We start from the raw sequence: 18,673 nt of genomic DNA, 5'->3' as shown, positions 1-18,673 counted from the left end.
AACATCCATACTAGATAGACCCTGTAGCTTTTTTTTTTAGCTCCACGGACATACGCGCAATGACCTGATACATTCTTCGTTGGAAGCGAATTTATGTACGTGGTAACTTATGTACGTGGTCGTTTTATATTGTGTGTCTACGCGTTATCAATAAACACTGAAGAAGCCAACCATTGAGCCAACTGAGAAGAGTCGTACTCGTGGAGCCTGTATGAACAGTCAGAGAACGGGCTATGAAAACAACAAAGCGTGCCGACGCTGTTGAAGTGATTAGGTGCTAGCCAATCATCGACGAGAAATAGATGACAAGTTTGTATACTGTTGACGTATGGTTATTTCAAATGCGTAGCACCGCCCACCACTGCGTACGTATCCAGTCTCCAGTATTTTGAACGAATACATTCATAGCAAAGGTACACAATCGTAAGCATTAGCTGCCGGCAGTGTCAGCGATTGTACGGTACTTCATGCCAGTAACGTACGCCCAGCGTGGAACTGTGTGCTCATCGCAACCCGTGTAGCCATGGGTTATGACATAGAGCGTTTCTGTGAAACGATCGAAGAAAATTTGAAATGCAGTGTATGTTTGGGTGTATTGGAGGATCCGCTAGCTACGCCATGTGGTCATGTATTTTGCTCATCGTGTGTTCTACCATGGGTTGTGCAGAACGGGAACTGCCCCTTGAAATGCGAGAATTTCTCACCCAAGGAACTGAACAGCGTTCTGCCGCTTAGGAATATAATTCAGAAACTCGAAGTACGTTGTGAATATCACCGACGTGGATGCAACGAAATGGTGAAAATACACAATTTATCGCAGCATGTAGAAGACTGTGATTACCTGCCAATACAGTGCTCCAATAAGGGCTGTCGAGTAGTGCTGAATATCAAAGACCAGCTACAGCACGAGACACAAACATGTGAATATAGACCTGTGGGTCAGTGTAAGAACGGCTGTGGATTAACGCTGTTGTGCCGTGACGTACACGGACACGAATGTCTGAAGGCACTTCAGGCACATGTCGCCTCGCAACAGGTCAAACTGGTCAGTTTGGAGCACGATCTTAAGAAAATGGCCATTCGTTATAGCAAACGCGAGAAGTCGCTTGTGGTCCAATTGGCTACTTTGCAAAACGAAATTCACATGCAAGCGCTACGCTACCAAAAGAAATTGAATGAATACAAATCGCAGATCCAGTATTTGAGTAAACGGGCTACCAGCGCGGAAAAGGTACGTGAAAACCAGGACAATCAACATCAATTTGTTTTCATATTGTAGTAGGCTATCATGACGGCGACAATAAATGTTCACTCTTTATATAAAAAAATGCCGCAGGCGGCTCAGAACTTGGGGATATATTTTCGAGGCCCCCAGCGGGGTGAATGCACTAGGGAAGGTATTTGCATTACTTTTACATTGCCAGGGTCAACTCCAACTTCCTGGAGACTCTGAACTCATTATTGCTGGTCACGTAGGAAAGCCATCAGTTCTGACAAGGCTTAGGAAAAGATACAGTTTATTTGTTCATTCATAAATATGTGAATATTTTAATTATAACGTTTTTGAGTGAATGAGTGAGTGAGTGAGCACTCTGATGTTCGTGCGATCGCATCTATGCAACCAAAACAAAACGTTCTTCACCGTGAATGTCTAAACTGTGACCGGCACTTGAATAACCGCCCGTTCATGCGTAGCGAAAATAAAGTATATTCTGTGAACGATTCATCATGGTTTAACCCAGTCGACAAATTACTGTGGCGAAGCAGTTTGTCCATTTAATTTAACCTGGTGCCTGTGACAATCGTACGTCGGATTTTTGTTGTGAATTTAGCAGTGTTGCCCTTGGGCGTTGCAAACTCCCAGGGCAATTTATGTACCTTGAACCTTTTTTATGCTCATATTTTTATTGTCTTACTTTATGGCATTATTTATTTGTATGTCTGTCACCTGTGTAGCAGCCTTGTGAAGAAGCGACAATGTCGATCTCCCTCGAACGAGAAAATGGTAGCCTGGGTTTCAATATAATGGGCGGAAATCGGGTGAGTGTATTATTAAAAATAAATATGTAAAAAATCAAAATGGGGTTGTTAATGCACATTGGTTTGCTAATGTATGTAATGTGACGGTGCATTGACTGCGCATAATTTAATCAAACAGAAATTACTAACAAGATAATTGGTGAGGATATTTTATCCGAAATTCCATAAACTACAGGGGTACAAATTGTATCAATAAACAGTTCTGATACACACAGGGCCCTTGTCAGTCACACCTCTTTGGGATGACCGCTTCCGATACTCTTGGTGGCTGAGAGAAGAGAAATTTGCCAGCTGATAGCTTTCCTCATTGGTAGTGGTTTCATTTAAAGCATTGTTACAGTAGGCACTTTGATGTCTTTGTACACCGTGAATAAAGCAGTAATGAATGAAACCCTGTATTGTTGAGACTCGCACAATGCCTCACTCCCAACTCAACTCCCCCTATCTTGGTACCCTGGTCGTGTTTTATTACGCCGTAATTAGTGGCATGCAAAATAGGCAATTATTCTCTGATAATTCCAAATAATTCACCGTTTTATCTCGTTTGTTCTTTTTATTTAAAAAATTACAATTCATGAAATAGCGAGTGTGCTCTCAGCATTTTATAGCACAATTGATAGTATTGGCTTGAATTGCTTCCTTTGATTATACCCACAATGGTTATATTAAAAATATTTTGTATTTACTTCAATCTCAGATTGATGGTGCTTTGCCTGCTGAAGGAATTGTTGTTTCCAGAGTTACGGATCACGGTCCAGCAGACAGGGGCAAGCTCAAAGTGAACGACCGCATTATACAGGTACATTTGAGTTTGTTTCTCTGTGATCTCCAAGGGCCAACCGTTGGTGACTCACCAAGACTTCATTGCTTTTAAGTATTTATATTATTTGTATTCAATTGCACCAACTGAATACGTTGATTTCATAATGCACATAATTATTATTCAGTAGTTTCAAATGGAAATTAAAAATTCTTCCATTTTCACTCCATGGGGAATTGTCTGTATCTTTCTTTGCTGGGATGATGATGATGATGAAGCAGCTCCTGCCCAGCATGTCCAATTTATTTGTACAAGTTGGGAGGCAGGAGCAACCTTGCTGAACTTTCCCAACAGTTATGTTTGTTTTATTAGAGTTCAATTAATTTCTGGCATAATTCCACAAAGTCATTGTATATCACTGTTGTTTAGTCAATTAGCATTTAAACAAAACACTAACATATAACACCCGGAATAATGTGTATGACCAACAGTCATTTTCACTCATTAACGCCAACTTGTGATTTCTTTTTTTTTTTAATAAGAATTGCTACATTTTGGCTTTGTAAGTCATGACATCACCATATTTATCCTAACACCTTTGTGATAGCCCTGAACAAACAACCACTAATTCTTGGAGTGAGTTGGGTCAGGGGCAAAGGTCAGCTTAGAACAGTAAACTCCCTATCTCAGCTTTCAAATTCCCTGTTGTAGATATTCAGGATCTTTTCATGAGGCGTAACAAGTCAAATAGAAGCATGGCCCATTCTTAACAATGTGCACCTCTGTTTACACACTGCAATACGCTCATAACAACTTCAGTCGTCAAAACACAATTAGATAAAAATTTCTGAAGCTAAACACCGGAAGTATGGGATAAGAAAACTTATTTACTTGATCAGTAGTTGTGTACAGTTTGCTTGTTGTTTTCACAGTTAGATATATTTTCAATTTTTCCGCTTCACCGATTTTGCTCAGTTGTTACTTGTTCCAGACCGTTTTCCTATTAAGTTTGTTTTTGGACAAATTGTTGATAAGTATGCTAACTTTATCGGTCTGTAATAGAATATATGTGTTTCTGTTATACCGGCACTGGAAACACTTCTGTAAGGTTCGGGTTGCATTGAAACCCTATCCACCAATCCCGGTCACTGCTATGCACCGCTGAGAACTCTCGGCTATCAAGCTGGGCCCATATAAGAATGCTTGAAAAGTTCCAAATGCATGTTACGAACAATACTACACACTGGAACAAAGTGACGTGAATGGCAGGGATCTACATCTCATGTTAACTCAGTCATTTGCCCTAATTGCCATGCCTTGAAAATATTGCAGTCAAGCCCTTTAACAACTAAGGGAGTCCCACACACCTGATTGAAATCCTATGTGTGTATTTTGCGGTGAGCATGCTTTAGCTATTTTTATCGAGTGCACTGACCCACTGGTTTGTACTCATCAAAGCTCAGGTGTGAAATATTTTGATGGTAGAGCAATAAGTAGTTGGGAAGCAAAGTTGTAAACAGAAAGGTAATGTTGCAATAAGCGATATTATTAAAAGTTGAAGAATTCCTGCGAAATCGTAAACAGTGAGATAAAATTGCAAGTTGGGTCTCCCTCAGATTTTGAAATCTTAATCCAACATTTTCAGGTGTACATTACATTGTATTGCTCCCATGACTACCGTTATACCCATATGTTTATAATAACCTTGTTGGAGTGGCGTGGAGGAAGAGAGGGGGAGAGGTGTTTTGGATTTTACCGCATAGTTATACCGCCTTGGACGTAAGACGTCAAGTTGGATAATGAATAATGGAGGCTTAGTAACGAGACAGTTCATTAGTTTGTATTCATTGGTTCGTACTGGTAAACAGCTGATTTAATGTTGAAATAATTAGTATCTTAGATCTATCCCCCATCATTAAGGGTGCCTTGATGTGAAACCAGACATTAAATTGAAAGTTTGGCAGAAGTTCAAAATCCAGGATTTGTTCTTTTTTTCCTGCTTTTTAGAGTGTCGGCTACTTTGCGGTAACATTTGTAGTTTCAAGGTGTTTTTGTTGAAGCCGGTCGCTGTGTTCGGACCAGCTTTCTTCATTATTTGGGGATGATAATGATTTAGGTGGTACTCCCCGCTGGGACTGTATCAGTACTAGTCTGTTGTTTTACCCTAGGAGGGACTGACTGACACGAAGCAAACTCTTTGATCTACCCGCTGATCACTGGCTGATCATTGCCGTTTCACCAAACACCACATGTAGTAAATCCGACCTTTCATTCACACATACATTATTGTTCGACCTTAGTTATTGTTTTCTTCTTTGGAACATTTGTGTGCAGTGACCGCACTGAGAAAAAAAGAAGCGACAGAATCTTGTTGTGTCTAGACAGGTGTATCGGTGATCCACTAAAATGATCGGGTTTTCTCAGGTACATTCAGAACTGCACAGTCTGTTGTTATAATTGCAGGTTTTGTTCATTTCGCTTCCTATTGTGTTTATTTCATACATACAAAGTGGAGGAATTTATAGTTTCAAAGTTGTCACCAATGTCACGACAATGAATGACATTGTGCTTGTCTTTTTTTTGTAATGATGTACAATTCAAGGAGTTGACCTAACGACAGGGACCGCAAAGAGTCGACTCATCGCCAGAGACGGTCTTCACTGACCTTTGTTATTGTGGGCAAAGGTGACACACCAGCTGTAGGTGAATGGAGAAACTGAGCTTCCTGGGAAAGCCTCTCAACCACACTGACACTGCTGTAATTGACAGAAAAAAATAAAGCATGTTTGTGTAAAATAAGGATATCTGGTTCACAGTTACGCACACAGGGGGGAAGTTCAGTTTTCAAGGCGCAAGGACATCACATGTGTTTAGCAAATTGAATCAGTATGGAAATTAGCCGCATCGTTCTCTCTCTCTTGATTTCTAGAAAACTTTGCATGTCACATGACCTAGTTGTTCATTTACAACACAGATTGGAATGTACATTGGAATGTACATATTCAATTTCAGACAGAGAAAAAAAACAACAACTGAAAAACTGAACAAAAACTGAATTTGACAATTCTGAAAAGAATATATTGTAAACGAAGCGTATGCATGTACAAGGTAGCCCCAGGCACCAAACAAATACACATACACACACACACAGACAGGTAGCCCCACTGTTTTTTTCCCAAAACTCGGCCCACTTGGGGAATTACAACGCAGTAATTGAAATGGTTGTAAAGTAGTGCATTCAGCATAAAGACTGTGGGTCTCGGCCTCTATTAAATTTAAAAATGAGAAAGGTTTGTCTGACAAAAGAATAGCACCATAGTTACATTAAAATAAAGTAGTTAGTTGGATGAGATGAAAATGATGTTAGTGTTACTCTCAAATTTGTGTCTATGTTTTATTTGATTCGCTAAAATGCTGGTAATTTTTGTGTGATATGAGGATGTAATTTTTCAGTCTGTATTTTCGTGTGTTTATTTTTGTTGACATGTGGAATAGTAATAAAAGTAACATACTGATTGCAATTCCATAATCCCGTTAACTGCATTAGATACAACAAATATAAGAGTATTTATTAGCGATGACCTGTACAATATGACACCAATGTTGAATTTCAATATTGAGAGATAATTTTTTTCGTGAGCACTTTTTTTCTTTTTTCCTATAGAAATTATAAAGCTTAAATATTCGGCATCTCGGTGTGTATTATGTATTTCTGTTGCTGCTAGACTACGCAATATTCTTGGTGTGTGGCTCACAGTAACGAGGACTTATTTTAGAAGTCATTTATCCCTGCTTTTATAATGTTGAAGCCTCCAGGGGAAACTGGTATATAAAATTACAATGGCTGTTGGTTGTAGTGGAAGTCCGCAAGCAGGGTGCCATTATTTGTAGCAATTCCTTTATATTTGATACACACAAAATGGCACTTACGTAGCCCGGTCCTTTCACTGGAGTTTCGAGTAGTTGATATCAAAAAAAAAGCTCTGTAGTTGTAATCAAGTAAAAAGCTGTGTATTGTTAGACATAGGTGGTTAGCTCACTTAACAGTGGTGTACTTGTCTCTTTTGGAGTGCTAGAGGCCATCGCAGCATTCGGAAATGGCAGACATTTCTCCATTGACGAGTTGCTCCTTGTGCAGCTGTAACAGATGGAAAGACAATGGATTGTCTCTGATTTCTATTGTTATTTTGCTTGGGTTTGCCGGATGATGTGATGGAGATGATTGGTCCGGATGTGCAAGATCCTTTGTTTCCTTTTTCACTACACCAGTAATATAGATAGAATCATAACAACACATTATATATATTTCTAATCTTTCTCTTAAAAATCAAAATTATATCCTTGTTTACATACACAATTTAAATCTATGACGATGAGAGTAATCAGGGTTGAACCAATAATTATTTGTGGGTGTGGTGGTGAGTTGATGGGGTAGGGATTGGGGAATCAGATTAAAATTGGTAGGAGGCAACTTAAAAATTCCTATTAGTACAATGGTCTGAGAACTAAAAAAAAGTACCCCATTTAAATTAATGGCCTGTCCCTTAAGTTAATTACAAATATTCAACCTCTTACGCTCAGTGTCAAGGTTGGGATTCTATTTAAAAAAAAAGCATGAACAAATAAATGTGTTTCTGAGAACAAAGCATCCAGGTAGCTATTATCAAAATAGTGTTTCATTATTTTTATTTGTATGGCCAATTATAATAGAATTGGAGGGTAAAGCAATCTTAATCCTTTAAACCCTGTCTTATATTGTCAAAATCAAGTACCCTTTTTTTCATTAGTTTAATTCAGGGATTTCCTTCGTAAATCTGCACCTGTCTGCTGTGTTTCCTTTCATTTCGGAAAGTTTTTCGCTTTCTATAATTCGGATTAGTGTTGAATCGGTATTGTTTGCGCACACGGTCATGCTTAATAGCACTGCAGCCAACCAATAAACAGACTGATACAGGTTATTAATATTGTTAATACAGACAGATAATGGGCACATATCAGGAGTAAAGCTTGGCTCTAAAAATGACAAGAGCATACAACTTATATATTATGGATTATTTTACATGTATATTATGTTGGTGGACGTGGATTACTTTATTCGGTCTCTGTCGTACATATCGTTGATGCTGATTGCTAAATATTCATACCTATTTATTACCGATACTGCGTCTGCTGTAAATTTCCCAATTTTATCTTGTACACTTTCAATAAAGTCATTGAAATTTTAAACCTTATCAGTGCTACTGCGTTTTACGATGCAGCGTTAACACAGGAATCTATAAAAAAAAAAAAAAAGATAAGGCAATTTTTTGATTTGGGTATCATGGAAACAAATATTCTTTTCATCTAATGATCATTAAAAAAAAAGTAGCATAATTGCAAATTTTCCAGTGAGCCGTAAAAAAATCATTAGAATTGCACTGAAATATTAATTTGAAATATTCTTGTATGACAATTCTGGCTTTAATTGCGTGCACTTAATGGCATTAGGGAAGTGCATTTTGGAGCAAACTGAGTGATGTACGGTGTAAGGCAATACTGTACTGAGTGATGTAGTTATTCCGCTTCCTGTTTTGCCCAAAATTCACTGAGGTTAACAAACACTTCAAAAGACTTTCTTACTTTTTAGTGAATGCTTTGCGGTATGCGCTGAAGTGTCATTACCAAGGCGGGCATTGAAAGCCCCGACATTGGTTACACTCTGGATAAGAGGTAATAGACCTTTGTTATACATTTGTAACCATCGAAAAGAGATAACGAATTAAACCCTTCCCATTTAAAGTCCTTGCTAAGAGATATATTGCGTTTACTATTCACTGGATTGTATGGCCATTAAGTTTAGCCCCAGTGATATCGCCAATTGCAATTTTTTTTTTTATGGTCTGGATTTCAGTACTGTGATCTATGATGATAATAACATCGTTTTCATCAACTGCAAATGAGGTCATCTATAGTTGGTTTTTTTTTGGAGAAATTTATTTTGTGAAATGTTCACAAAAGTCAATGTAGACATACAGGCATTTTGAAATTTAGTGTAAACTATGTATTTGATCTGTATTGATAAATATCATTTCTACTTGAACTGACGTTTTTTATACCAATTCATTTGTCCACCATATTGGTCTATATCATTACATCGGCAGTTAAGTACTCCCTTGTGCATTTTTTTCATTTATTTTCCAAAGTAAAGAATAAATTGATATTTCAGACAAGTCTGTCTTACTCTCATTGTCAAAAAACCATTCATCCATCCAACCGATGAATATTTGAAAAAAAAAGATAATTATGTGAAATGAGTTTTTTTTTTCTTCAAATGGATTTTATATTTGATGTGTGTTGCAATTTACAGTAGACAAATTGTGATTGGTTCATACCAAGTAAATATTTAAGCTGTTACCTGATTGGTTAGGTCATAATTGAGGGTAATTCCTTGTATTCAGTTCTCTGAACAACTCAAGTGGTATGGTTACCATATGGATTTTCTGTTTTGATTTAGTAAAATAAAGTTTATTTAACAAGTTAATCCAGAAAATTTGAATTTTCAAACTATTTTGAGGAAGAAAGATGGTGTAAAGCCATGCGAAAGCAGTGGTGACTCACATTTTTGATACAGTCATGTGTTTTGGCGTATCTTCATGTCAGTAATGACCTGTCTTTGTTTTGAGACGGATGTAAATATAGCCATCCTGTAAAATCGTCCATGTCAACAAAGAACACCTTGAGATGACCTGTAGTTAACCTTCATCTCTACCTGTGATCACGTCTTGCGTATTAAAGAAAAAAAAAGATTTATTGCTATCTGATCACCCACACCTAGCAACTCATAGTGGGGTCCTCTTAATCGTTCCCTCGGCTGTTTTTGCTCTTTCTAGCTTAGTTTAAAGTATTTACTCGTTACTCGGTGGTTATTGTGTCGAAACGAGACTTCTAATACGAAAACGTGAGTTGGTAATAATGCTGGGCTGAATTGGATGAAAAAAGGTCAGAGGTCAGTCACTTATCTTTTATAGGTGCCATAACAGTGTAAGAGATGAAAGCTATAAATCAGGGCCACTTGTCCAGTTTCTATAACCCTGCCCTGCAGGCAGGATTAACCGCGGAGGGTCCCGCGTATCAAGATTTCGACAAACGGGGTATCTATCCTAAAGCACAATAAATATCTTGAATGTTTACGGCTATAGGTGAAAACTGCTTTGTGTGTTTTTAGACAGAGTGACTCCTGCTGGAGGGGATGAGAGGTTTGTGGCTGGCTGTCAGTGTGTGTGGCATTGGGTAAGTGTGCCTAACCAGTACAACGTAAAAATAGATTAACAAAAGAAGTGCTTGAGTTTGTAAACTGCAGAAAGAGTTCGTGAGTGTGTGCCACGTGTATCAGTGTGTGGTACCATGACCAAATCCACTCCCATCAACTAGACAAAATAACACTGGGAGTTAACAGATTAGTGCCCCGGTCTATGATTAATGATTGACGAGTGGTTAGGTATGTAGGCGTACCAATCAACACTCGGTGCTGAAGATAACGCCAGTGACAGCAGCCTAGAGTCCCTACTTCACATACCTCTCTACCAGGTTATTCTGTCTCCCAAACTATGCCAAATATTTCACTAAAATGTTCAACTGCATCTTTGTGTATCTTTTAAAGGCTTGCCACGATTTATGGACATTGACTCTTATATAAAGTTCTAATTGTTTGTTTTACGCACAGACTGACAGTCAGAATGAGATCCAAGGGATTTATTTCATTCAGAAAACCAACAATGTTTGTGATACTGTGTAATTACTGATTAATTGTTAAAGTTAAATAATATCAGAACGGAATAAAATTTTATGTGGAAATTTAAGTTGTGCGTTATTAGTGTCATCCTTGTTTTCAATGATATTCTACATCAAATGAATACTTAGAAATGCCAAGAATATTCTCTAATTCAATCTTGGTTATGTTTTCAGCAATTTCAGGCACTACAGTCGGTCATTCTGTGTCAATAAATTTGAAAATTGATTTAAATTATATCCACATTATCAACTAATGTAATCAAATGGCATTATTCATTTCAACTATAATTGGTCTCAAACTGATAAAAAAAATTACATTTGTTTCTGTATAATAATTCTATTTTCAAATTAATCAAGAGAGTTTACTGTCATATCAAACAAAAAAAGTTCAGGTGGTCAGAGCAAATTGAATCGTAATATACACACATACCCAATGTAAATTTTATTAATATGTTTGGTGATTACATATTTGTCAGAGTAATCTACAGCGCCCATTATCAAATTTCAAAAAAATAATCAAATTCATAGACCAAAAAAAAAGGGTGGTACATGTACTTTGAAATTGTAATTGGCAGTTTGCATTCCCTATGAGTGGCTTGATGACAGTGACTGCGTGAATAGTTCCGCCCCAGTAGGTACTGTAAAATGACTAATTTTCACTGGGTTTAAATTTTGCTGTTTTACCATTTCAGGCATTTTCTGTGGGTTTTAAATTCACGCTTTTATCATTTAGATAATATGTTCTATGCTAAATTTTACATATTCACTAGGTTTTAATTTAGCACATTTTCCAGTCAGCGAAATAAGCAAAATTAAAACCCAGTGAATAATTAACCATTTTACAGTATATGGGAAAAGAGGTGGATTTATGTATGTCATTCATTCCTATGCAGTATGTACTCCTTAAAAAAATAAACACTCTCACTTTGGCAATTTTTTATAATTAAAATATTAATTCATAACATTGTGAAATAGAATCCTGTTTTGAATTATTCAGTGTGCTGAATTTGTGCTTTTCTTGGAGTAACCCTCCCTCCCCCTCCCCTCCCCTCTCAGATGAGTTTAATTTGTACACAAGGAACCCTTTCTGTGGCACCACTGTTTGACAACCCTATTAGCTGTGATCAAAGACGAACATTAATAAAAACGACAAGTTGGATATTCAGGGTGCCTGGGTGACAGATCTGATCCGAGATTGATTTGCACAGAATGAAGGGGAAGTGCTTTCTAGTATTGTGTTTCATTCCATTTGTGTTATGTCATGAAAGTAGGTGATGTCATCTGTCTCTGCCAATTGCGGGGCACGCAATGCCGAAGATAGCAATCACTTCCCATTTTCAGTACAGCCCATTTACACAATAAAGGCATGTCTGGCGAGATGATTTAAAATACGATACATGTACAATTTTCTTTTGACGTTAATTTGCTTTATATGTAAAACTAGACACGTACAAGCACACTTTTGATATTAATATACAACACTGATGCCAGCCTTCCTGCTTCATAGTTATGTGGTGCCATCTGACCTTTTATCATCATGGTTGCTTAGCAACTAGACTGTTGTGATGAAGAAAGGAAGGCAGAAGGTTGATCAATGATGTCATCATTGTTGCTTCACATCATTAAGTCCCCCCCTCCCAAAAAACAATTGTTTCTTCTCTCAATCAAGGATATTTCATCATCATAGTGCTTGATTTCTGCAGAATTTATTCCTAATTATAATTTTTTTTGCCGCAAAGATGTATTTCTAGTATAGACAGCTGCCAGTTTTCTTGATTGTTATGCATCGTTGAAGTCACTTCCCAGAGGTGAAAATGTCCAAAGGCATTTTTAATATTTTATGAAAATTGATTGGTGAGATGTGGACCCATTGAAATCCCTACAGTGTTTGTGTGGTTTTATGTTATTTACTACAATTACAAACTGCTTGTCCTCCCTGGGATAATTTTTATATTGTATATGTAAATTACTATCAATCTGTCGTATATTACTATTCTTTGGCTGATTTATCTCCAGGTTTTCTTTGCCAATACTATCTAGAGTTAGTGTAAACTGTTTTAATTTTATGAAAAAAGAAATTTTTGGGTGGAATTTTATAAGTCAGTGAAAATCAACAAATTTTGTAGTGTTGTAGCGTTCGGAGCCTTTGACATTAAATTTCAGCAAAATTTTGACTTCATGAATACCATCAAATCGAAAGAATTCCTAGGAGCGAAAATTAAGTGGTTTAAAGCATGTATGCTTGCGTGCATGATGTAATAATATAATTCCACATTTACTAGGTAGTAAATGCCATGGTTCAATCCCTGGGATTGATGTCTTTCCCTTTATGTAAATGTCATGTCAGAGCGCGACACTTAGGTTAGCATGTTTCTGATCAAAGTAGGCCTTTTTACTCATTAATTGAGATGCGTTTCTAATGAACCAAATACGGTACCTCTAGGTGTACTACTAATAAGGCAAACATTGAGGCTACTATTTTGGGTTTAAAATCCGTAATTAAAAAAAAAAAAATTTCACTATGTTTATTCAGAAAATGTTTTGGTAACTAATTTACATGACTTACTATGTCAATGTTATTACAATATTTTTAAAGTACTAGTGTTCATCTCAAATAAGTTTCTCTAGTTGTTGAAGCCTTGTACTATGCATTATAATTTGTTCATTTCCCAACCTTCTAATGGGCTTTAAAGACTATGTACAAAAGAATTATACAGTCGATTGACTACAGAAAAACAAACACTCATTACAATCACCGTTTCTAGCCCTAGGTTGCTGTAAATGATTCCTCCAGTTAGTCTCTATTTGGTAAGGGGGTAGGGGGCCTTTCAGATCCTTCTTCATTGGAGTTAGTGGTAGTGGATCGCGATGACTTAAATAATCTTTGAGAAAAAAACAGCGTTGTGTGCCAGAAACATACAAGGAAACTATAAAATTTAATTGACACAGAAGATATTGGGAAAATTGCCCTTCCATGGTTGCGATTATGCTTGGCTAGCTGCTGACCAGTGAGGACGTCGCAGGTAACTTAGTTGTTTAATTAGGAGCTATAAAAGAGGATGCCGACTGAAGACTCTGCGAAGGGGAACTGTGTATAGAGCTGGGTATTACCCATTCAATCAAGGCCATGTAAGCAACACTTACGTTACTTAGTAAAGTCTGCAAAGTGGAAGGTAAATCTCAACAGGGGAAATAACGTAGAGGTGTGCGCAGACTGTGTGCCAACGTTATCCCATATTCAACATGTTGGTGTTGTTTATATAATATAGTGTTGTAGTTTGTGGATGGTCGGTCTCTCTTTGAAGGCAACTGGCACAATAGTACGGCAATATGCACAATGATCATTGGAAACTATTATACCATAATTTAGCTAGTCACCTTGTCGGGTGGATTGAGTACATGGTCTGATAGTGTAAGGATTATTCTATTATCCACTGTTCACAGTGTGGATTAGTTTTATCTAATACGCAAATTTACTTTTGTTTTCCCATTGCGGCTTTTCTCGGCACTTTTCTTTGATCGTCCAACTTCAAGTGCTTTTGTGGCAAAGGTCTGTTTGTCTGCTTTCTGTTTACTGTTTATATAAGCCTTGTATATTATGCAGTCTGGGATAAGTAGTTGTCCACTTTGATCTTTAGCCGGGGCATGGAATTATAGGCTGCAGAAGGCAGGCATTTGTCGATCAAAGATCATCGCAGCCTGCTTAAGAACAGCTAGGGATTGGGACGATATGATCAGGTGTTACCTGGTGAGCAGTATTTAAAATCAGTGATTGAGAAAACTTTCACCAAGATGTTTACAGTTTGGACCATTATGAACCAGGGACTTTATTGTATAATATCATAGACGACAATTAGTCATGTGATCTAAGCCATTGAATCATAGCAATGTGTCGGCACTTTGACACTTAAAAGCAGTTTATTTACCAATAGTAGGAATACTCAAGAATGGCTCCAAAGTTAAGATGCTCAGCAAGACAAAACAAAGATCGAATGACAATTTGCCGACACTTATAACTATTCTGTATGGTTGAGAAAGTGGCAACTAACAGTATTATAGGGTTGGATTATGTTTGCTAGGCTGTCTCGATGGTATGTCTTTGAAGTGGTGCCTCAACAGGATACCTTTTCTCCAATATCCGAGATCAAATGAAACTTTGAAATGTTTGGCAGGGTGTATAATCTTGTCCAGATACAGAGTGTTAGGCTGAAATTAAAGGAACAGATGTGGTGATTAGACCCTTCATTGCATGTTCCTGTAGTTTACTTGTCCAATTTGTGAGCAGCCACAAACATTCCTCATACCAATTAGTTTGGATATCACTGCGATAAATCTGAGTCATATCCGCTGTTAATTCGTGTTGACGTTCCACTCACTTCACACAGTCCTGTTAAAATAAAAATTACCTTCATGGTAACCAGACATCTTGTTTCTAAGATTGTAAAATTTGGAACATTATAATATACACCTGTGAAAGTGGAAATTAATTTTTGTGATATTGTCTCATCTTGTTGTAAAAAAAAACAAATTAGGTACTTGACTTTTTATAGAAAATTGAAATTACTTAGTCATCAAGTGTTTGGAAACTCTGTAGTAAGGCGAACAGCAGGGGTTTTTTGTTGTAACAACTTGGTTGTAAAACAGGTCTACTTAGAAGATTGGCTGACTGATGAATGAGTAAAGAAGCACATAGTAGGAGGGGGTATCCCTGGGATATCCATCCAACCCAGAGGCATCTAGTGGAGATGAATGAGTACTCTACCATTCAGTATTCCTATCAAAAATTGATTGGCTGTAGACATGATTCTCCCAACATGCTTCACTCCATATAACAATGGCTCCAATAGAAAAAAAACTTGCTGCTAGCAGGAGAAATTTAAATGATTCCGAAAAAGACTTTTGTAAAAACTGTTTGTTTTGCTTGCGTCAATATTCCCTGTTATTTCTTCTTATGGTAGATGATGTATTCGTGCAAACAATGGCGCGCAGTGTCAATTTGGACTTTCCTACTTCGTGATGAATGATGAAATTAACCCTTATTGCCGGCCTGTCTAATCAATCATAGAGTGATTGATCGACGTTCAAATGACAATGGACAAGGAAATAAGATAAAAAGGAAGATATGATTGGTGAAATGAAGTCTAATTTCTTTATTATTCATCCAGGAGATATTTGGATGAGGTATCTGTGTAAATTGCTATAATAAGCAACGAGCAGTGGCACCTGCAAACTCTCATCCATCATGGTTGTCACGGTGATTGCATCTCTTGATAGGATTGAGTAACTCGCTTTATGCATATATTAGCCTTGCCTACACATTGCAAATAGTGTTTTAAAATATTTATGCCAGTATGACCCACTCTTCCTCCTCATGTTTGTTTTGCGCAGTTTTTCTTCTATTACCAGCTTGCAATGCACACGGTCATGCAAACATCTCAAAATTTGATTTCACAGGCAGATTTGTGTATAATGTCCCTGTGAGCTATATTTACATCATGTTCACACTTTTTTCGCAGTAGCGTTAAGGATATAATGGACCAATCTGATGACTCACAATTTGTTTTATTGAATTCTGTTACCTCGGTAACCAGCTAACCTGCCAAATTAGGCAGTTTTTTTCTAATATGCATTACAACCTCATTTTGAGAATTGAATCCCCAATTTTTGTTTGTCTAATTTGTAGACTCGCCAGAGTTGTTGTGATTATAACATTCCTTACACTTAAATACTGATGTAGGGGAATATTATAGTTTATCATTACTAGTTTGGTAATAATGTGTATATTATTAATAATTGAAATTTGGAATTTTGCATTACTACAAACATTAAATACAAAACATTTAAATTAAATAAACAATAAAAATAATAACACATTTTCTGCAAAATTTTATTTAACTATTTATGCATCATGATATTATAATTTGAAAAACGGAATCACAGCCAGTTAACATGTGTTATCAGGTAAAATATATGCACTATAAGAAGCACTCAGCGGTCATGCATGCAAAGTTCAGATCAAGCAGGCAGTCACATTTGTGTAATCTGTGATTTCATGCACATCGTTTCAGTCAGATCAATCCTACATCTTTGGCGTTTAGTTATCACCTCGCTGTGTTATGCATCCCTTTTTTGCCACGGTATTGAATACTTCAATTCATTCACTAACGTGTTACAACTAATTTGACTTTCTGCCTCAGTGAGTGAGAAATCCCCAGGAAAAAAAAAAAAAGAAAAGTGTTTTCCTGTTGCTATTGGCAACATGCTATCAGTTGCTACTTGGCAGAATTGAAAATGAATTCTGTTCAAACACTACAGAATCAAGTGTACAGTGGAGAAAAATGATAGACCACATTTTATTACATCATTTCTAAATCAAGATGGATCATAATGTAGAATTATTTTTATGGAAATATTCATGAAAACCACCTAATCTCATTGTTCATATAGGCTCTGATCATTTATATGCATGCTTTGTGATAATACCTCCCAGTTAGTTGAATATTAAATTACATCACGTAGAAAAAAATAAATATAATACAAAAAGAAAAAAAAATTCACTTCATTTTAATTCTTAACATAAAAATAATTAGTGTAGGAAATAAGATATTTGTCAAACATACAGTATTTGCTCTTTTAAAAGTGCATCTTTAATAGAAAAGCACATATACCAAAAAGTGCATTTAATGTAATATGATATAACAACTGCTGTACATTTACTGTTAGAGCAATTACAATATTGTAATGTGACTAATCAAAGACAAACCTGTCATTATTTTGAGTGTATGTGCAGAAAATAAAGCAAATACATGGCATCCCACAATTTGGTCTTACTTAATTAACTTTTCAATTTTTCCCGCCAATATTCTTTTACATTTTGCCTATTTTTAAGTAATTTTCTATAATTTCATTTTTTCATTTTGGACCCAATAGTCATAATTTCTGTTACCTGCAGGTCATGATGAAATTTTGGAAAAAATCTGTCAAAAAATGTGATATTTTACTTCGTGAATGGGAACGATGGTCGACTTCATGCTCAAAAGGTTATAGTTGTACAGCTAGAAACTACCAGAGAACTGCTCTGCTTTCCACATGTTAGTGATTCAACCAGTCTGTTTTGTGTTTATTAATAGACATACATTGAAAGCTTTAAGAACTCAGTAATGGTGTAATTTTCTCTTCTTTCAAGGTGCTTTTATAGTATGGTGATGGTAACTGCAGTGTGGTGAATCACTGTTAAAAAAAATGAATAAGAAGACTATTTGCTATCACTTTTTAAGGAATTTTTAGATTTGGACAACTTCTGTCTGACCTTATTTGTGTGAATTCTGATAGAACAGAAACTGTGTTGAGTGAGATATGTTAAATGTGGGTCAGATTTTGCACATGGCTCTCCAAAGTACAAATAGATACTTAAAACTGTCTGTGTTTTGCGTCAAATTTAATTTAAGACTTCTTCCTTGAGGACTTCCTTGGATCCCTGTGTTAGTTGACTGCGTTCTTACTCTTTCCTTATTGAGTTTCAGTTTGTCTATTTGACTTTCCATCAAAATCTTCGCACATATACTGTCGATATCGTAATTGTGACATAAAATTATAAATATTCATAGTCATTTATATCCAATTTGTGGCTACGCAGTGTTCTAAGAGTCGTTAGAAAAATGACTTGTTCATAACTTTGTAGGAGCTGTTTACAACTGTCAACAACAGCTCACTATTAAAATGGAAATCATCTCTATTGTTCAGGGCCTATTATAAACCTACAAGGTCTTTTAATTTAATTAATGGTTGTTTCATTGTTGTATGTTGGAAAATGTGATCATAGAGAGTCTGATTACTTCTATGGTATGTTGAATAAATCCTTGATATTTATTGTAGTCTATGATATTCTCTGAGCACAGAATTGTTACCATTCTAAAATTGTACTTGTTCATTTCATGTTTATTGTACAAGGATGATAATAGCTAAATTTTCCAATATTTGGATGTTTTTTGTGATGTTGCTGCAAACTATCAATGCTGTAAAACACGTTGAAATATCTACATGTCTTTTTTAGCGATTTCGACGCAATTTATGAATTAACAGAATTCTAATTTAGCTAAAGTT

General features: G+C 36.4%; 1 protein-coding gene across 3 annotated transcripts in view; it reads left to right on the top strand.

Annotated features, from left to right (window-relative positions):
• The first annotated feature begins 410 nt into the window (after window positions 1–410).
• Window positions 411–18,673, top strand: part of LOC100377951 (E3 ubiquitin-protein ligase PDZRN3-like) — a 105,044-nt gene continuing 86,781 nt past the window's right edge. For 2 of the 3 annotated variants that reach the window (XM_085497022.1, XM_078006116.2), the window contains exons 1-3: window positions 411–1,231; window positions 1,957–2,040; window positions 2,738–2,839. In XM_085497022.1, coding sequence (XP_085353148.1) covers window positions 524–1,231; window positions 1,957–2,040; window positions 2,738–2,839 — 894 coding nt within the window. In that variant the 5' untranslated portion in view covers window positions 411–523. The remainder of the gene's footprint in view (window positions 1,232–1,956; window positions 2,041–2,737; window positions 2,840–18,673) is intronic. The other variant, XM_085497021.1, reaches the window with a different exon arrangement.

This window comes from Saccoglossus kowalevskii, chromosome 3, assembly GCF_978046115.1.
Source record: "Saccoglossus kowalevskii chromosome 3, keSacKowa6.1, whole genome shotgun sequence".
In the NCBI taxonomy this organism is placed as follows: Eukaryota; Metazoa; Hemichordata; class Enteropneusta; family Harrimaniidae; genus Saccoglossus; species Saccoglossus kowalevskii.
This window is presented reverse-complemented; position numbering and strand designations above follow the sequence as displayed.